General features: G+C 40.5%; 1 protein-coding gene across 2 annotated transcripts; it reads left to right on the top strand.

Annotated features, from left to right (window-relative positions):
- Nucleotides 1-225: 225 nt before the first annotated feature.
- wdr90 (WD repeat domain 90) lies at nt 226-20151 on the top strand. Of its 2 annotated transcripts, none has more exons than XM_037081683.1 (43): nt 226-558; nt 685-776; nt 1162-1338; nt 1720-1858; nt 1953-2123; nt 2519-2645; nt 3138-3184; nt 3542-3654; nt 3751-3981; nt 4134-4196; nt 4302-4370; nt 4495-4605; nt 4823-4968; nt 5098-5155; nt 5368-5486; nt 6854-7015; nt 7139-7269; nt 7390-7506; nt 7994-8229; nt 8713-8849; nt 9065-9195; nt 9359-9489; nt 9701-9862; nt 10313-10441; nt 11073-11200; nt 11305-11345; nt 11452-11568; nt 12224-12352; nt 12482-12564; nt 12656-12758; nt 12858-12979; nt 13252-13408; nt 13810-14000; nt 14095-14263; nt 14467-14590; nt 14969-15140; nt 16351-16461; nt 16796-16964; nt 17205-17335; nt 17790-17933; nt 18954-19070; nt 19180-19264; nt 19395-20151. In XM_037081683.1, exons 1-43 carry the CDS (start codon nt 546-548, stop codon nt 19550-19552), a joined length of 5463 nt encoding a protein of 1820 aa, XP_036937578.1. In that variant the 5' UTR covers nt 226-545; the 3' UTR covers nt 19553-20151. The 2 variants fall into 2 exon arrangements, with proteins under 2 accessions (XP_036937578.1, XP_036937577.1); XM_037081682.1 differs by having other exon boundaries at nt 16351-16473.
- Nucleotides 20152-20479: the final 328 nt, after the last annotated feature.

Here is a 20479-nt window from a genome sequence, read left to right as displayed (position 1 = left end):
AATGGTATGTTTGACAGGATGTAAAAAAAAAAAGCTGTAAATTTCAAACTAAAGTTAATCTACACCACACCCATATGCAGTGTCTTCTTAAAACATACTTTATGTTGCAATTTGTAGACTCCTTGATTCCAAAAGGCTGCAGTTCTCTTCTCTTTTAGTACCCCTTTTGTTCTATGAACTTCATTACCCAGAAAGCAACGCACCGACGTCATAAGCGTCGCGCTGTCGTTGGCAACGGCGGAGGCTGGAGCGGGAAGGACATAACTGCAACTGTGCGCGCTTGGCGTCATATCAGAAATAAACAGTTATTTACCTTGTGTCCAGGAGAACTGGAGGAGCCCTCGCACCTCATGATGATATGGAACAAAAGGTTTTATGGTGTTGACCTCTGGGAAACGGAAAAGTAGCTTTCCTGCTCATTTAGCTGCGTGTTTGCTAGCTAACATCTCTAAATGTGAACTAGGTTAGCTGCAGGAGTTTGAACAAGTTGCAGCAAGGCTGAGACTTCAACAGGTGGATCTTTCCTTTTGCGACATTCGCTAGCAATGGCCACCAAAGGTAATATGAACATTCAAGTGTTTAATTGAAGTCGCTTGGTACATTGAAGCATACAGCAACAGAGACTGGGAGAGCAGTCATAACTTGAAACAGCAGCTGACGATGAAGCTTGTTTTGACTTTGCAGGTTGGCAGCATCCTTATGTCAATATATTCAAACACTTTCGAGTGGAAGACTGGAAAAAGTCGGCAAAAGAGGGAGATGTGTCAACATGCACGGTAAACTATCTGCACACTATAACTGTCACATGTCAACATATATCTGAACCCCCAGCTATATTTTTTCAATATTAAACACCTCTATAGGCTTGAAAGGTTGGTGCTACGGCTTTGCTTGAATTTCTTGTCAGCTAGAAGTAGGCCAAAAAACCAAAACCTCTATTAAAAAACATTCAAAACAATCCCTGAAAGTAATCCTTTTATATCTCCTCCATCTTCCGTTTTAATATGTCCTAACAGTTAAAATGCTGCTGTCTTAGTCCTCCTTGCCAGTGTTCAAGCCTAAACAGGATGACCTTTTTCAGCTGGATCATCATTTTGAACTGTAAATATTCAAACTAAAGTTAGTTTGTTTAATTTTCATCTCCCATGATACCCCCTCCAGAACAAGACACTGAGGTGTTCAGTGTTCCAGATCAGGGGTCCTGTTCCCGCCAACAGCTACATCCTGATGCCCAAAAACTGCAACCAGTCTCTGGGGCTGACAGGACGCTACTTCTACCTTCTCTTCAGGCCCACCCCAGGCAAATACTTTGTGGTCCATCTGGATGTTTCTGCTGAGGTAATGATCTGATTTCATTGATTGACCTACAGTGTGTGTATGTGATGAAATGAAGAATATTGATACATCTGTGTTGTTTATTTTTGTTCTAACAGTCATAACTGGCAACAATTTGAGCTTTCTTTACAATGTTTTGACTTTTTAAAGCGTGGCTTTTTTAATCTGATGGCATTTAAATCCAATTGAAATTCTCTGAGTACTCTTCACTCACTTTAAATATCATCCATTTGTGTGGGAGAAAAACACAAATTACACTTTTGTGTTTTATCAATTTATGTAATTATGTAGGTAACTGATTTGACTCCTATTCAGTAATTCCCTGTTGCACGTGAAGGTAGAATTAAAATGCCAATTCCCTATCTCTCTGCACTGGATGTGAAGGAGGGCCAGGTCGTCCGTATCTCCTTTTCCAATATGTTCAAAGAGTTCAAGGCCACAGCTACCTGGCTTCAGTTTCCTTTCCTGTGCGGAGCTGCAAAGGATTCAGTCTATGAAAGCACGGCCAAATCCGCAAAACATGGTAAATGTCATGCACACACGAAGCAATGCTTTCATACACATGATCTGTTGGTCACATGCATATATCTTCTTGTAACTATGTTTTTGTGGTCCAGGTTTGGTGGGTCCGGCTCCCACTTCGGTGCGTTGGACCTGTCTTATGCTGGATCTGCAGTATACACTCTCTGTCTACCTCAGCCGCTGCTACAGTCACCTGAGGAGCATCAAGCTTTGTGCCAACATGGCAGTGAAAAACATATTTACCAGTGACCTGCTGCTAGATCCAGGTTAGATTTGCTTGTAAATTTGATTTCTTTACATATATAGTCAAACTTCCTGTCTATGTGAGAATACTGCTGTTGGTTTTCCACTAGTTTGAAATGATGTTATGTGGAGAGTGAGAGGAATGTTACAGTGATCTTTTATTGAAGGGCACTTAAAGAAGAGAAAAATATAGGTTTGTCATTGTAGCATTTCAAAGACCAAACATCTTCTTTGGTGGAATCCACTAAATGCTGAGAGTATCTTGAGCTCTCTGAGAAGCCTCTATTAGCAAACCATTTACTTTACACACCTATTGTTCTGTGTTAAATTCAATCCGATTTCTGAATAAACTACATACCTCTTAATGAAAGCACGACATTTTGCTTCACTCTTCTGCTGCTCTTTTCTCTTTCAACAGGAGTTTCCTTCAGTGAAGCCAAACTGTTGGGTCTCTCCTCTTCTCAGGGAACAGGTCCAATGCCAAGAGATATGTCGTTTCCTGTGCCCAAGGGAGCCTCCTGGCATGACCTTTATGATTACATCAGGTATTGTGTCTTCTCCTGGGAACAGCATGTGCGTCACTTGAATTGTGCTAAACGCAAAATCTGATTTAAACTGTTTATTCTCATTTGTGGGGCCACAATGTTTGGTAGATGTTTTGTTTTTATTCCCATTTTGGTGACCAGTGCAATGCGGAGATTTAACAGCCTAAAATATTTGTTAATGTGATCTTTTTATGTTAAGTGCCCAAGTCAACCTCTTACGCTGGTTAGTTTGGACCAACAGTATCATCTGTTATACCACAGGAAATCCCTGTGGAAGGCCACTCAAATTCATTAAAATCATCATGTATCTTTAAAGAGGGCATTTTCCTTTTGATATTTCAGAATCACTACTAGCAGTTGTAGGTTACTTTTGGATGTTTTTCACTGAACACAACTTCTATAAACTAAGAACTAAGAGTCTATATTATAACTGATTTAAGAAAACCACAGTCACACTGCAGTGTAATCTCTCATCTTTTCCTCTCTCAACAGGTTTCCCTCAGAGGGAACAAAATTACCCTTTGACTCTATTCAAAAAGGTAATCCTAAGCCTGAGGCTCGTTAGTCATAAAATATCACACTACTCATCATTCAACCCTTGCATGCTATTCTCTTGGATCTGACTGTTTTTAGATCTTCCTTAAAACTGTGTTAAAATATATATAAGAATCTGTTTTTTCCACTTAATTTTAGAATTAATTCTAATACATTTTTCACTTAGCTCTGCAACAGAAAAAAAATTATATGATTTCTTGCATTACGCTCATACTTGCTGAAATTTTTTTAGAAAGTATTCATCAAAGTAAATCAGAGATATTGGAGCTTAAGAAAGAAAAATCGTAGGATGCTGTTTTCCTGATAGACACAAGTTTATCCAATGTCCCTGTCTTTTTCAGGATGTGTCTCCAAAATAAGAAGCCCTATCCGAGAGGAGCGTCACTCCATCAACCTCAATAAACCGGTTCAGGACCGTGTGTCCCTCATCCAGCAGATAACCACTCCCAGAACAGTAAGAGTGATAACATTCAGTACTTTTAAATCAATCTCTGGGATTCCAGGCTGCTATTTTTTAAGATCCATCTGTTTTCTCCTTCTGTCTTCTCAGCTCACAAGAAATCAAAGCCCCTTGGTGACCAAGATACCAGATCTGGTGTCCACTCATCCGAAAGATGACTGGCTCAGCCATAATGATGACCAGTATCAGCAGGACTCTGCAAGCTTCAGTTTACACCATCTCAAATTCAAGCCATCCTGTGATTCTGATGGTAGGGGAGTTCATGTGTACGTGCATCCTGAAGACGGCTTCAGCAAACATGGGGAGGAAAGTGAAGAAGAGGTGAAGCTTCACTCTGACTAGACTGTACATTCATTCTGAAGCTAAAAGCGTACAACATTTTATAAATGGCATTAATTTCTCTTTTTGGCATCATGTTTAACACAATTCATGACTCAACATTTTAAACACTGTTGATCTTGTTATATTCTCAGCTTGTCTGCACCCCTGTTCCACATTCTGTCCATCTAGCCTCGTCCAAAGGAACCAGGAAGCAGGTAAGAGTGAGGACAGCCGAGGGTGAATTGAACAAGCCGATGAGGAATCATCAACAGCTCATTACAAATGTCTGTCTTTATCCTTTTTTCTGCTCTCCTTGTTAGAAACTGCTTCCAGATCCGATTCTCAGGCTTAATCGAATCATCGGCTTTGGAGGAGCCACTACTAAATATGTACGCTTATTTGGAGTAAAGCCCTTACCAGACTGGTCTCTGTCATACATTTTGAGTTTGAAGATCACAAAATGCATTTTAACAGAGAAAGAGAGACCAACTGCTGTACACTGTTGCTCTATAGGCCCTATGGACCAAATCTGGTGATGCGGTGGTGTACCCGTGTCACGCTATTATCGTCTCTATGAAGATTTCCTCTAACCAGCAGAGGTTCTTCATTGGCCACACTGATAAGGTAAATGAGCTTTGATGTGCTGTGCATCCTCCGCAGCTAAATCTCTGCCAGTGTGTAGGATGGCACAGCTGATGGTGGCACCATCCTAAATATAACACTCTAGTGATTCAGTCGATTCCCCGTCTTTTTGTATTCAGTAAAGAGACATGATTTTTGTTGTCATTTCTGGAATTTAATTTTTTGCATCATCTTCATCCATTATGTGTTTACTCTGTAGGTATCTGCACTGGCTTTCAATGGCAACACAACAGTACTGGCCTCAGCTCAAACTGGCAACCACAGCGTAGTTCGAGTGTGGGACTACCACAAAGGAAACTGTCTGGCCATGTTCAGGACTCATGCGCATTCATTATCCTGTCTCAGGTAACCATCCACATATGCACATGCACTCATTCTCTTACATCTTACATATACAATGAGGTCAAAGCTTATGTTGAACACCATTCATCTACACTAATTGTAAGTATTTTGTGTTCTCTTTCCATTTCAAAGCTTCTCATACAGCAGTGGTATTCTTTGTGGAGTTGGTAAGGACAGCCACTGCAAAACAGTAAGCACCACAATGCAGATTTTCTTACATTAAAATTCAAAAGCTTAATTTTTAATTTGTGTTTAAAGGTAATTAGCTCTGGCTGTGCTCGGACTCTGTAAAGAGAGCCACAAGTATATTAGATACAAATTAAAAAATGCTAAGCAAAACTTAATATCATTAGTCAGTCACTCAGCTGTCTGTATTTGTTATCCTCATGTATCCTGAAATAGATGGTGGTGGTGTGGAACACTCTGAACGTTAGTAAAGGTGGAGAGGTGACCATCTTAGCCAAAGCACACACAGATGTGGACATCCACACCATGAAGGTTGCCTTCTTTGATGATACAAGGTACCTCGCTTGTCTGTGTTTGTGTTTGTGGCTGTGTATTTGATTATTTTGTTAGCCAACAGCGCATGTTTGCAAATTTGGGAACTTTTATGCATATGTCCATTAGGGCTGTAACGATACATGTATTAAAACTGAAATCACATTCAGATCCACAAGCCTTTGAGAAGGCATAATCACGACACAGCTTCTAGTCCAGATCCAGCTCTATGAGCTATAAGTAGCCACACAGAGATACCACATTAACATCACAGCGGTGGTTTGCCAGTTCTCTGCCGTTGGTCGTTCACACAGAGCGAAGCACCACTGGAGTAAAGACAAACCGCTGTGTAATTCACACAGAAATCCAGCGCTGCGGCTCCTAAAGAGACGTGACCGTACACGTCATGATGGTGATGTGTGTTTTCAAGGTGTTTCCCCAGTGTCCTCCCCATCAATCTAAACCCGCAGATAAGTTGTAATCATATGGATGCTGTTATAATGTGTAGTGATTGAGATCCTGCCCCACCAAACATCATGGAAAGTGACAAAGTTATTTTTTTCGCTCTAAATTACATAATTACATAATCGGCATCAGTGAACAGGTCGCTGTCTGACTCCGTCACTCCCAAGGACGGAGGCTGTTTTCTGAGGAAAAGTTCACTGAAGTCTCGGCCGGAGGGCTGACTGTTGCAAAGATTTTTTTTCATCATAAACACTTGGTGAGTATAAGTTTTTTTCCGGTGACAGACCCTGTTTTTCAGGCAGAAATGTGATAAGGAGGTGGGAGGACAGACAAGAGGACAGACGCTTCTCCACAAACTGCTGCAGTATTATTTTTCTCATTGCCAAAGACATTTACAGTTACTGCCTGACCTTAGTTTGGTTCTGTAACGTTGCATTGTGGGACATGTCTCAGTATTTAGTTGAGTGAGGGACCTGTGTAGTTAAACAGACTGTAAGATGGACACACCCTCCACACGCACAGCCAGCTCATCCATTCACACTGGTTCAGTTTGCCAATACTGCGCCTCTGATACTATCCGACGAGTACCATATACAGCGGTTATTGAAATGTTACATAATTAAAATGTTTAATTTGAATAAGAAAAGAGTGAGTTTAGTGTATCGTTACAGTCCTAATGTCCGTCCATCTGTTGACCCAAGAAATGTAAATGTTGATGAAATGGGCACATCTGCTCTGTTTTATCGAATTATGCAAATGTAGTTGAGATATTGTGTTTCTTTCCAGTGAAAATAAAAATTCTGATGCAAAAATGATAATTCCCACTAGCCGTTAATCATATGGCAGTCATAATATCTGTAAAAAATAATTGTAAATATTTTGAACTGTGAAACCGTTGATTAATTTTTGGGTGTGCTGGTTTAAGGATTGTGTCATGTGGCCGGGATAATGTTCGCCTCTGGCGAGTGCGGAATGGGACTCTGCGATCCTGTCCAGTCAACCTGGGTGAATACCACTCAGTGGACTTCACCGATGTTGCCTTTGAGGAGGGAAACTTTTCAAACCATAGTCACGATGATCGAACACTGTGAGTGGGCAAACCAGTCACTACTTTACGTAGCACTAGAAGAAATATGAATCTAATATGAATCCACTGAAAAGGTTCTTTTAAAAAGCTTGATATTTTGCCTCTGTGATTGCTTTCCCACAGATATGCCAGCAGTCGGAGTGGGCATATTTTTGAGATCGACTACAGCAGAGTTGTTATCAGAAATGTCAGGAGACTGTTGCCTGCACAGCAGCAGCATGCAGATCGTAGGGAGAAATTGACTTTTAACACAGGTGTGTTTGAAATCAATGATTTTAAGTGTATTATGTTATGTTTTATACATTTTCTGGTAGAGGGGGGAAAACATATTGCCTGTGAGGACATCAGAGTGTTCTTGTGTGGCTTTGTCCTAGGTCCAGGCATTGCCATCAACAGCATCAGTGTGTCCTCATCATTCTGTTGCACGGGCTCCGAAGATGGCTTCCTGCGGCTTTGGCCCCTTGATTTTTCTGCCGTCTTTCTGGAGGCTGGTAGGCAGAGGGGGGCTGTGGAATAACATTTACCAACAACAACCTAAAAGCAGTTCCCACTCAGGGGGAAATATTTATTCGGTTGTCTACTAATTGGCCATGAAACAAATTTAAAAGCAGAGAGTTAACTAGAGGTTCACACTTTTTGCACCACTTTGTGTCATGTATCACAAATAATTGTTCACAATCCTCTACAACTCCTGAATTTTAAGCTGTACCAAAACTCTAACATCAATTCAGTTGTCTGTCGACTCTGCAGAAGGCAGCAATGGTGATTGAATGTTAAACATCTAAACCTCTAAACTTAATTTTTCAACAATGACCAAAAAATAAACAAACCTGTCTCCATATATACATTATTTGTTTTTTGGTGATCATGTCATTTGTGCATTAACATTCCTATCCATGATTATAAGATTAATAGGTGCACTCTGACATCGTCACCTACAACAAACAAATAACTCTGACATTTGTCATCATATTACAGAGCACGAGGGACCTCTGAGTGTGGTGTCAGTCTCATCTGACAGCCTTCAGGTCCTGGCAGGCACCTCCACTGGAAACCTGGGTTACCTTGATGTGAGCAGCCGCGGTTACAACACGTTGATGAGATCACACACAGACACTGTGCTCGGCTTCAGTGTGGACGGCATCCGTCGGCATCTCACCACAGCCTCTTCTGATGGCACAGTGCGCATTTGGAATGTGGATTCCTTGCATCAGGTCTATCAACGCCACAATTTAAATAAGAATGATTTTTTTCAGTAATTATTACTACCTCTTTATTATAATCAGATCCTACTATTGAATGATTTATAATACATTTGCCAATGCCTCTGAAAGCCTTGAGGCAAATCATTTTAGTTTTGTCAAGGAGGTTATTTTTTGGTTTGGTTTGTTTGTTTTTTTGTCTTCTAATCAGAAAAAATATGGAAAGACTAACTCATGAAAATATATTGTAGTTGTGCTTGCAAGTCTGTGCATTGGCCAGTTTAGTGTCATGTCTGAAATCTATGGCCATGTTAGGCTGTTTTTAGTTCCCCGTTAGAGTGATTGGTGAAGTTTAAAAGTTGTCAAAACTTACTAAAAGTCTGGGTGTATGGTTAAGTTTTTAGACCCTCATTCTAAGTTTCTGACATTGTCTCTGTAACTATTGGATAATGTACTCTTTCAGTGAATGTCTGTTCTTTTGTCTCCTGTGCCTAGTTGTATGATTTTGTGTCAGAGGAAGGTCCCTGCTCCGTGGCCTTCCATCCCAGTGAGCAGGTCTTCTCTTGTGGTTTCAGCTCTGGCATCATCAGAGTCTTTGACATCTCCGGTGCCAAACTGCTCACTGAACACAGGTTCGTTCAAAACAAAACTAACTGCACATTCACATGAAAATTGGAATTTCTTGTCTGGTTTGATGCACCAAACCTCGTATGCTTTTGGTTTGTCAGTTGTGTGCATTTTAGGAAACTTTCAGAGTTTGTCTTCTAAGAGAGTGTAATGACTGCTTTTATGTTCTTGTTTCTCTGTATGTGTGCTTGTATTCACAAGTACATTTTATTTTTTACAGGCAGCACAGAGGTGAAGTTATAGGTCTTGCCTTCTCACCAGACGGGGAGTTCATGTACAGTGCCGATTCCCAGGGCTCTCTGGCACTTTACAACGCCTCTGACGAAGACCACAATGTGATCAGAGTTGTGTGTATGTATACAAAAAACAAACCTGAAATTAATTTCAGTAAATCATATGTGACAATTTACTTTAAGATCATATTGTAAAACATTCATACAGGAACATTATCAATATAGTGAAATGGTGAATCACACAATAGCATACCGGGCGCTGTTGTTTGATTGATTTTTAGGCAATGCGGTGGCCCGAGGCACTGAGCGCACTCCAGATGCCCTTGCAGTGAGCAGTGACAGCCGCTGTCTGGCTTTTGTCGGTCCCTCGGAGTACATTGTCACCATCGCTGACTCGCGGTCTCTAGATGAGGTATCTTGCACGATGTCTCTTTTAAACCCCATGCCATTTGTCGCTTAGTTCAGGGGATTTCATTGCAGTATTATGGTGACTACATACCGTACAGAAAATGTTCATAAGATTGACCCAAAATGTTTGTGCTGTTATCATACCAACCAATTGATATGGTCTTCTTATCACCTGTTCTTAAGTGTCTTCATTGACCCATTCTGTCTCTGTCTAGTTGCTCCATGTAGATGTGAGCATTTTGGATGTAGAGAGCTCCCGCCTTGATTCTGCACAAAAGGTCTGCTTCTCACCAGCCACAACTGAACACTTGCTCGTTGCCACATCTGCCAACAAGATCCTCTGGGTCAGCACCAAGACAGGCCGTCTGCTCCGAGAGGTAACACTACCGAACATGAACATATTAGCTGACCATGTTAAGCACTAGAAACTTATAAATTGGCTGCTCAGAGGGTCCAAAATGAAACATTTTACCCGAGACATTAATGGGGTCTGTCAGCACTTAGTAGCTGAGTCTGTATCCCGCCTATTGTGTTGCTGTCATTACACACATTAACAGTTGAGTGATTAAGTCTTCAAGATAATGGGGATTTCAAAAGTAGTGATAGTAAGATTGGCATAGGTTTTTGAAAATAGTTAGAAGATGGATGTTGGATAATAGCATCACCTAACAAGAAGCTGCAAAGATAATGATCACAAGAAACCAAGAGGAGAGTAACGGCAGTAAGAGGTTTATAAGCACATTTTGTCTCCACACTATTGTTTGATACATTTTCCAACCATATAATGGAGCTTTTTTTTTCTGACTGGACTTCTCTCCTCCTGACAGGTGTCTAAGGTGCACAAACACCAGTGCTCATCCCTGGCTGTGAGTGAGGACAGTCGATTCCTGCTGACAGCAGGACACAATGCTGTCAAAGTGTGGGATTACAACATGCAGCTCCATATTAACTCACAGGTAGAATTAATATCCTTCAGCATAAAAATACTACTGGAATCTAAACTTTAGAAAGTCCCTGTTGCTGCTTCATGTATTTTACAAGTGTAAGTCATCTAGTTGTTAATTGGACTGAATGCAGGTATGACAGGTCAGTCATAAAAACGTATAATTTAAACATCATGTGAAAAAACAAACACCTACAGTAGAGGAGCAACTAATAAACATCAACATTAATGATTAATCTGCCGATTATTTTCTCTATTGTTTATTATATAATACATCCAAAAATAAAAGTACAAGTTGAATATGAATTTATTGTTTAGTCTGACTTGCGGTCCAAAACCCAGTTTAATTACTCAGATATTTAGTTACTATAATGGAAAACAAAGAAAGTGATACAATATATTTCTTCATCTTTAAATTACTAGAACAATTTCTCAATAATCAAAAACTTTTTTCAATTAATTGTCTGTCATGCAGGTCATGACTTAATCGACTAACTGTCTAATAAAATTGTGGGAGCGGTAAATCAGTGGGTAGAACTGCAGTCATCATGATCATAGAAAGTATGTTGTTTCTATTTAATTCAGCAGAAGGAGTACTACCAGTTTATCCAACAGTTGTAACTTGTGTTGTTTCTCTGTACCAGATGTTCATTGGCCACAGTCAACCCATTCGCCAGGTGAGCTTCACCCCTGACCAGCTGGGTGTGGTCTCAGTGGGAGACGCCATATTCCTTTGGGACTTCCTGGCCCATCCTGCTGACTCTGACAGCTGGTAAGCATCCCCGTTACATGTCTGAATCTTATCATTAATGTTAACCTGTTACATTTTGTAAGTTTTATTGGAAAATATCTGGTATGATCTGTCTTTACTCACAGCTCACCCCTCAGATTAGGCTGCATTTCAGCCCCTAAATCAGGTAACTTAATTCAGAGCTCATATACAGTATCATAAGATGATTCGAATGTTCTTACTGATCTCAAATAAGTTGTTAATCATGTGTTTTCATGTAACGGTTCAACAAGATGCTGAAGTGAGTGGAGTTCAGTTGTCCAATGGGATGCCTCGACAGACAGCACCCCTCCCCTTCTCACCGCCACAACCACTAGATGTCAGCACCCTTGACCAAGTTGACCAAGGCGGTAAATTCTGTTTTTCAGTTTTAAGTTACCCAACACATCCTTATCTATATATGATTAGCTGTCAAAACTGAACATCTTTGTGAACACACATTTGTAGCTGATGTCGTATGTAACTGCAAATTTCATGAGAAAAAGGATGTATTCCTTATTAGCAATAAAGAAAGCGGGAAATAACCATAACTTGCTCTTAACAGTGCATAGTATATGTACCTATTATGTGTTATGTGCTATATAAAGTGACTGGTTGTTTAATTATAGCTATTACTGGCCAAGAAGCTTAATAAGCATCCGTTGATTGTGAAGTTTACGTGGTTGTGCCAGTAGAAACTAAATTGACTTCTTAAGTCTGGCTGGCAGTGTGGAAGCCCAGTTACTGACAGCAATGGTCAGCACAGTAGTTTATCATATATTCAAGCACAGCATATTGGTTCTGAATGAACTAATTTAGATCTGGGTATATACTGACCAGAAACAATTATATTTTAGCACTGAGACTGATTCAGATCACTGCTTTGAATAACAAATAAACTGTTTATTTAGTTGTTGCTAGTAAAGTATGTGTAACACATGTTTTTGTACCAAGAATTTGTTGCTAATAATGCTCAGTGGTGTTCAGCCCTCAGTTACAATGTCTTTTCCAATTTCCCTCCTGCAGTTTTGGGCTCCCTGTCCATTAATGATGAAACTCCGACTATCTCGACCACTCAGGTAGCAGCTAATGGTTTAGGTCCCTCCTCTGAACCCAGACCTGCAGCATCCTTCCTTAAAGTTACCGAGCTGGACAGTACGTCTCCTCTAAATACCAGTCACATGGAAGTACCCCAATAGATAGTTTGACATTGTAAGTTAACTATCATCTTTATGGTAGAACTGACCCTTCTGAACTGACCCTTTTTTGCCATGTTGTCATTAGCTGAGCTGAAAGCAAGGAAGCCAGTACGTCCTGATTGTTACAGGCACTTCATCCCACATTTCAAGACCTCCACCACTGATCCGGTAAAGAGCACTTTGTTCTGTGTAATGATTGCGTAATGACTGAATGTGTTCAGTTGCTTGATGTCCAGTCTTAATGATTTCTGTGATCCAGGCTGCCACGGCTCCCCTGCCAGGAGAAGAGGGCATAAAACTGAAAGCAGTGATTGGCTACAATGGCAATGGGCGTGGTAACATGGTGTGGAGCCCTGACCAAGGTTATTATAATATACTCAAAAGGAAAGTAACAACTGTGTAGAAATAATGTTTAGGAGCACTTATCTAAATTAGATAAAAAACAAAAAAATCTGTTGCAGGTTTGTTTGCGTACTCGTGCGGCTGTGTGGTGGTGGTGGAGTACCTCCATACAGGAAGTCAGAGATACCTACAGGGCCACAGCGAGGAGATCTCTTGTCTTGCAGTCACAAACGACGCACAGGTGCTTTTATTAGTTCTCAACGTCAAAGTTATGTAACAGTGATGTAAAACACAGTGACATTAGCTTTTTTTCATGACTGCCCCAGTACCCCAAATACTGTGTAGTCACGTGATTTGGGTCTTTCTAACAGGGTTTTGAGCTTTGCAGATGTCTTTTTTAAACAGTGTGCATGCAGCTGGTGTTGTTATGTCTAACAGAAAACCAAACTGTGAAAAAACAATTTAAATGATGAAAAATGAGGGTGATCTGTGTCTGTGTTTCCTCCTGTCCAGACGGTGGCATCAGCAGCTGGCGGCACTAACAGTGGCGGTAGCCTCATCTGCATTTGGGATGTCCAGAATGGAACTTGTCGTAAAACCATCTCCTACCACAGCAGCGCAGTGCAGAGTCTTGCTTTCTCCAGGGATGATCACTTCTTTCTCTCTGTCGGTCAGTAAAATATGGATTTAATTGCATCCATCCATGAGCATCTGACCTGTACATTTAAAGGGATAGTTCACTTCAGAATCAAAGACATATATTTTCCCTCTTTCCTCGTTTTTTCTTATGACGTTTGTGTGGTGTACGTCAATAGAAAGTAGATCTTACATAAAAATGCAGACAACTGTTTATTATCTACCTGTTCATGATTTCTGGAAAGAGACATTGCTTTTCAAATGTATTTTATTAGCACTTTGAGCACCACAAACCAAGTTGACACCATAACTTATTGATAGCATTACAAGTAAGAGGAAAAATATATATTTGGGATTTTGGGGTGAACCATTTCTTTAAACTAGATTTTTTTGAACCACTTGAAAATGCTACTGACCTCTGAAAATCCTTCGTAGGAGACTTTTCTGACCCAGAGGTGGCTCTGTGGAGCAGCAAGACCTTCCAGTTGCTGTCCAGTGTGAGTGTGTCAGGACCGATCAATGACGCAGCCTTCAGCCCCTCAGCAGCCAGCCAGCTGGCCTGTGTGGGAAGCCAAGGGGCGTACTTTTGCTTCATCCACACGCATGGCTCGGATGTTGACCTCAAGGTTAATTAGCACAGAGAAACACACAGATTAACTTTGAGGTTGTAGTTGTATTTGCTTTGGTACAGGAGGATTAAACACTGCATCACTTTTGTAGGTCCAGAGGGCGAAAGCACCGGCGGAGGTGGGTGATGTGGAGCAGACGGCTCTGTGCTACCACATGGACTCCTTTCTGTTTACCGCCACCAACCGAGGACATGTTTTTGTCTGGGACATTAACACACAGCGCTGCTTCATGACGTGGGAAGCTGATGAGGGCGAGATCGGTACAAACGGACCCTCTGTATATAACAATCTGTTTAGATAACTATTTTTTTAAACACAATTCGCTTTGTGTAGCTCTCTAAATGAAGAAATGTTATTTATTTCTCTTGGAGAAGTGCCTAAAATAGTCCTGTGATTTTGAGTCATGTGGCTTTCATGTATTTTTCCCAAATGCTAATTGGATTGCGGCAATTTCTTGGTGTAGGCGTGCTGCTGTGTCGAGGGAACCGTCTGTTGACAGGCAGCAACACTCGCTGGTTGCGACTGTGGGAGGTAGAAGCTATGTGGGGTGTAAAGCCTCAGGAAAAGGTCTGCAATGTGGAAGACAGGTCTGTGGCTTATTCTCTAAGGATTCCATCACTTTTCTTGAATTATCTTAAAGAACATGCCATTCTGAGTCTGTTTACTGAGTCTGAGGAACACAGTGGGGCTTGTATCATGTTACTTCAGTTCCAGTAGAGTTCTGCAAAAGGGCAATTATTTGGGCCAAGGTGTTATTATTGCTCTTTTTCTAAAGTGTCCCCTATATGTATTGCACTTCATTATTAAAGTAAGCAGCTTCATGGTTTTTCTCTCCTGCTAGACTTGATATATGATTTAAAGAGCACAAAAAGTGTCTGTACTATGTGAAACAGATCAAGAATGAGAGTGACACGTCTGCATTACAAATGGGCTCATTGTTCTTGGTTCATGTGTCTATCCTTCAGTGGGACCATGGTGGTGTTGGAACAGGAGATGATGCTGGACGGGACAATGGTCAGTGCAGCCTTTGATAACACAATGGACATGGGAATCGTTGGCACCACAGTGGGAACCCTCTGGTACATCAACTGGTCAGACAACAGCAGCACTCGGCTGGTCAGCGGCCACAATACCAAGGTACCACTGTCAACTTTAGGCAGTGAATGATAATCAACTGCACATCCTGTGTCTACAGCAGGAGAACATATTTATAACCAGGAGATATATTAGTGTGTTCTGTTAAATATTTGAAATAACAATTTTGAAAAGATGATACACTACTGACTTTGATTATTATCTGGCGTTTACTTTTGTGCCACTGTTATGTTCACATTTATGGTTTAAAATTACATTTAATGACTGTAGGTGGATTACTATGAAATTTTATACTCAGGTTTCTGTCCCCCGGAACTATGATAACTATGGTGATTTTCTGACATTAAGCGCCATTGTCGGGTCAGAAGTGTCATTTTTATAATAAATGCAATTTATGGCTGTTCAGGGCGGAGTGTTAGAACCAGGAAATTGAATTAAAGAAACAGCAGGGAAGCAAATAACCCTTACTGGCAACATTTTAATAAAATTATGTCAAGCCCACAAACACAATAAGAGTTTGATTACAAATTTGTACGTAACGTCAGCAAGATGAAATAATTCCAGGTCTTGGACGACTTTATACATTTGATGCTAGATAAACGCTGGCTGTCACCTCTTTATTAATACCTTTATCAAACACAGCGCCTGTTTCATATGAAAGTGCGCTTTTGCCTCTCCGGCTTGTGGACCGTGCAAAGTCCCAAAGTGAGGAATAAATTGTTGTTAATTATTATTATCAACATGTTATGATGTTGTATTTCCCCACTTTTAACATTATATTTGAATGATTCTCATTAACTGATACATATTCATTTTTTGTCTTTTAAGTAGTCAACTGATTGTCCTTTACTTTATGCACTGAAATCTTTTATAAATTCTACCTATGAATTATGAACTATGAATTACTTATATTTGCAATATAAGTGTACTTTTTTCTTCAGATAATATTCCAGAGTTACATGTAGTCATAAAGATGAGTGGGTGGATATAGATCATTAAACATTAAAGCATTTTCTCATTTTAGCTGATTATTTAACAATTCATTAAGACATCAAAAGTGTTTTGGTTATTCCACATTTCTACCAAGACCCCTGTTCCTAATACATCTAAATAGCATTTATTGTTAATTGATTGTTAAATGATTTCAGGATCAACAGGTGATCGTGTGTGTTGAGACAAGAGAATCCTCTAGTTGTCTACTCTCAAGCACAGGAAGCTTAATTTCCTGCATGCTCTCCCCTCTGCTGTCCAGGTGAATGATGTGGCGTTCAGCTCTGATGAGAGCCATTATGCAACCTGCAGCGAGGACGGCAGCGTGAGGGTGTGGTCGGCCCCCAGCAACGAGCTGGTGGTGCAGTTCCAGGTGCTCAACCAGGTGTGCCACTTGAGAAAAGGGTCAGCTCCAGTATAAACAGAAGGAACTCGAAGCTTTATCTAATAAACACCCCGATGGAGAATGTTCTACTTCTGTGAATTTCACACTTCAGAAATATCACGGAATTTTAAAATAAGAAATATCAAATCATCAGCAATCTTAGACGCAATCACATTTCCATTGTGAACATGACTACAAGAGTGTGTTTCCTGTACTTTTTGTAGGTAGGTGAGAGGTAGAAAGTGTCATAATTAGGTTCAAGAACACACACTATGCACCACCGTAACACCACTCTACCACTTCCTGTTTTTCTCTATAATAGGCCTGTGGCTGTGTATGCTGGAGTCCTTCCTCTAGGAAGGACAGTGCATGTGTGGCTGCAGGATACAGCGATGGGACCCTGAGGATTTTCCGTCTTGCCTCCTCAGAGATGGAGATGAAGCTGCATCCCCATCATGTAGCTGTCACTGCCGTGCAGTACTCTGCCAACGGTGAGCGATACAATGATTGTACTCCTTGCTTTGCAGGAAGAACTTTTTAATGAACCACTTTGCCTTAGTCTTTCTTCATTCCTTCACTTGATAATAATAGATAATTCTTGATAATAGAATAATGTCTAAATGAACAAAGAATGGGTCAAAGTGGGGTTAAGTAGTCAAGAGGAAAATTTCCCTTTGAAAGAGAACACCTATGTGCTGGCAGTGAATGACTGTTTTTGGGTCCCCTTGCAGGTCATGTGATCCTTTCAGCAGGGAAGAATGGTCTGGTAGCTGTCAGCAGCCCGGTGAATGGAGCGACTATCCGTGTCATCAGGGACCACAAAGGAGTGCCGATAACCACCATCCAGAGTGCGAATGAACAGGTCAGCTCACTGAATCAGACCAAGGAATAAAGCTTTACCAGAGATTAACACGGCAGAACAATAGAAAACAGTGAAAGAGGTCAGAATGACCCCTGAAGGGCGACGTTTACAGTGATCGGCAACAGAATTTTCTTGCCTCAGTTAGATGTGCTTCGTATGTGCAACACCTTATCATCATAAAATGTTAGCTGGGAAATGAAGTAGCACTCGGCTTCTCCGTTACAGTGCTGGTGACAGCTTCTCTGCCTTCCCTTCATACAAAAAATTACTTGGCATTTCCTTTCATCAGCCCTCCTCAGCTACATAACACAAGGTTATAGATCTGTCACAGTGCTATTTAAATGCAAGGGGGGAAAAAAACCCAATCTGAAATACTTGCTTTTGGTTCTTGTGACATTTTCTGACATTTTTTCAGCAGTACTTGTCTAAAGATGTTTTATCTTCTAATCCTCAGTGTCAGAAGTTCGGCCTGGAAGGAAATGAGATGTGGTTGGCTGCCAGTGCTGACAGACGCGTCAGTGTATGGGCTGCCGATTGGTTGAAGGACAAGTGTGATCTGCTGGACTGGCTGACGTTTCCAGCTCCGGCCTATTTTGGGGTACAATATGCTAATGACTAGAAATGTTGTTAACATGTGTTTAATGCTGCTTCATATCTTTTTGTTTTTATGGATCGTGGATACTCAGTCGCCCTTTTGTGTAGTATAGACATATTGTAATACTTTAACATAACTAACTAACTTCAACGTAACTATAAAGCTTTATTTTTTTTAACCTCAAACCCTTTAGCCATATAAAACTCAGGAATTTCTCTGTTAAATCACATGCTTACTAATGGTCAGCACTACTGCGCACTGATTTCATTGGAACAGAACCTTTAAAGGTACCCTGTTTGACTTCTAGTAGAACTATCGAACAACATGTTTATATCATGCGTGCAATACACGCTCTTGCTGATCAATCTACACAATTTCACTGATCAGATATTGGTATCAGAAATGTGTAAATAAGGTAGCACTGTGCCCGCAAAGGAAATGAAGATGACGACAGGTACATTACCCTCTCGGCAATTGAGGCCCTCATGCAACCTTGGAAAAGGACGTGATGTCATGTCTCTGTTAGAGGTCATGAACTTAAACATTGACCAGAGCAATGGCAGACTCCAAACAGTGTGTGAGAGCGACAGTGAAGTTTGAAGTTTGGTGGTGTCCGGCCTGCGAGCCTGCCAGAGCCGACTAGAGTTGCAGCAAAACAGTAAAATGCCTGAGAGGAATGTGTGTAATCTTAAACAAGGATGCAGAGGATTTAAAGGAGGGAAAAGCATTCAATGTGACCTTTAGACCTTGACACTTTGCTTTTTGGTGAGAAACACTTAAAACAGAACTTTCATCTGCTCACAAAAAAAGAAATCTCCAAAGGCCATGTCTGAATGAGATTTAGGCACCTGATCATGTTGTATGCTACAAAAAGAAAATGGGTTTGTTGTGAGGTAAAGCACAAAACGGCCTCAGGTGAGAGAAAAGACCGGCTAAGCCTTTGGTACTTCAGTTTGATATTAAGATCAGTCTATGTTTGAACATTACACATCTAACAATTTTTTCTTTTCTTTTGTGCTTTAGGATGACAGCCCACCTCCCAGCCTGGCTGCCTTCTGCCCTACAGACCCCGGCCTGATAGTCTACTCTGGCTATGGCGTAGAGAAAGAACTGTCTTTCTACAGCCTGGCTAAAAAACAGGTACCACAGCTCCCCCTGCTCTCACCACTGTGTTGTGGTTTTTCCTATCATCAGAGCATCCAAAAATGTGTGCCATAAAATATGATTGTTTTGTTTTTTGTTACTACAGATTATAAAAAAGATTGCCTTGCCCAACTGGGCCACTTGCTTTAGCCTCTCTTGTAGGAGTCAGCTCATAGCTGTGGGATCAAAAGGTAAAACCCAGATCTTGTTTTTAACAATACGGATTACATGTTTCCAGTAGGTAAATAAGATCTCAGCATTGTGTACATTTGGAGCTTGTTTTTAATTAATTTCTCATCTTATTTTCTAATCCCTTATCAGAGCGAGTTTTGAAGTTAATCAAGTCAACCAGCGGCAGGTTCCAGGACTTCACGCAGCACAGTGACTCACTGCAGACCTGTCACTTCTCTCCTTCCGGGACACTTCTGTTCTCCATAGCTTACAATGAGATCCTGCTGTGGGAGGTGGAGGGCCTCTGAGGGCCTCGTGTCTGTTTTTGAACATCAGACCTCGGATGTTTTGACCACTTTCACAAGTGCCTCATTTATACTTTTACTTGATGTAATTTATATAGTTTATATTTTTACAACCTGTAATTTTTTGTTTTTATAGTTCCATAGATTTGTTTTTATCTGTTAAATATTTCAAAGGAAATAGAATTTGTGGAGAAGATGTGTGCGATTCTTTCATGTATATAGTTTTTAAATACAGCCATTTTTTAATGTTAAAAGGATTTTTTTTTTTTTGTTCGACCATCTATTTTAGGGTTTTTTTCCTGTGAGTTATGTACAGATACTGATGAGTGACTACCAGTAGCTGTCATGTCAGCTGCTTTTTCAATGGTAGGTTTTTTATGAGTGGGTGTTTTTCTGTTTGTTTGTTTTGGTTTTGTTTTGTTTTGTTTTTAAGAAAGCGGCATGTAAAATAATTTTTTGAAATGAATGCACAAATACACGTGCAAATTCTGCTGACTGCTGCAATGACCTTTGCATTTTTAGAGTGAGAGAGGACAGTTGAGAACATTTTGCATGAATCAATGTTTGTTCAAGGATTGTCTGATTAAAACTCCTTTATGTTACGAGGGCGACTCAATTTGAAAGACTTGGCAAAGAGAGGGCATTTTTTTCACATGGTTGTGTTTTTTTCTTTTCACTTGCTTGTGCCATATAGTGTGTTGGGGATTCAGGCCTTGAAAATTAGGCCATAAATTTTCAGTCATTTTCTATAATGGTCATTTCATTGTGATTACAGCATTGCAATTATAGAAAATCGATATAATTATCTGAGTAAATGTGGTCTGTGTGACAGAGAGAGAGGATGTTTGTGTGTGTGATGCACTTGGAGGGATCATCTCTGTCTATATGTCCATCTGCAAAACGTAACTGCCTAACTGACTTTGTTTCAAA

This window comes from Acanthopagrus latus, chromosome 20 (assembly GCF_904848185.1).
Source record: "Acanthopagrus latus isolate v.2019 chromosome 20, fAcaLat1.1, whole genome shotgun sequence".
Classification (NCBI taxonomy): Eukaryota; Metazoa; Chordata; class Actinopteri; order Spariformes; family Sparidae; genus Acanthopagrus; species Acanthopagrus latus.
This window is presented reverse-complemented; position numbering and strand designations above follow the sequence as displayed.

Bases quoted from the DNA above. Each gene is read 5' to 3' on its own strand.
- wdr90 (XM_037081682.1), top strand. The intron at 10,442-11,072 runs GTAGAATTAATA...TCTCTGTACCAG, and splicing joins AGCTCCATATTAACTCACAG to ATGTTCATTGGCCACAGTCA. The intron at 16,474-16,795 runs GTGTGCCACTTG...TCTCTATAATAG, and splicing joins AGTTCCAGGTGCTCAACCAG to GCCTGTGGCTGTGTATGCTG.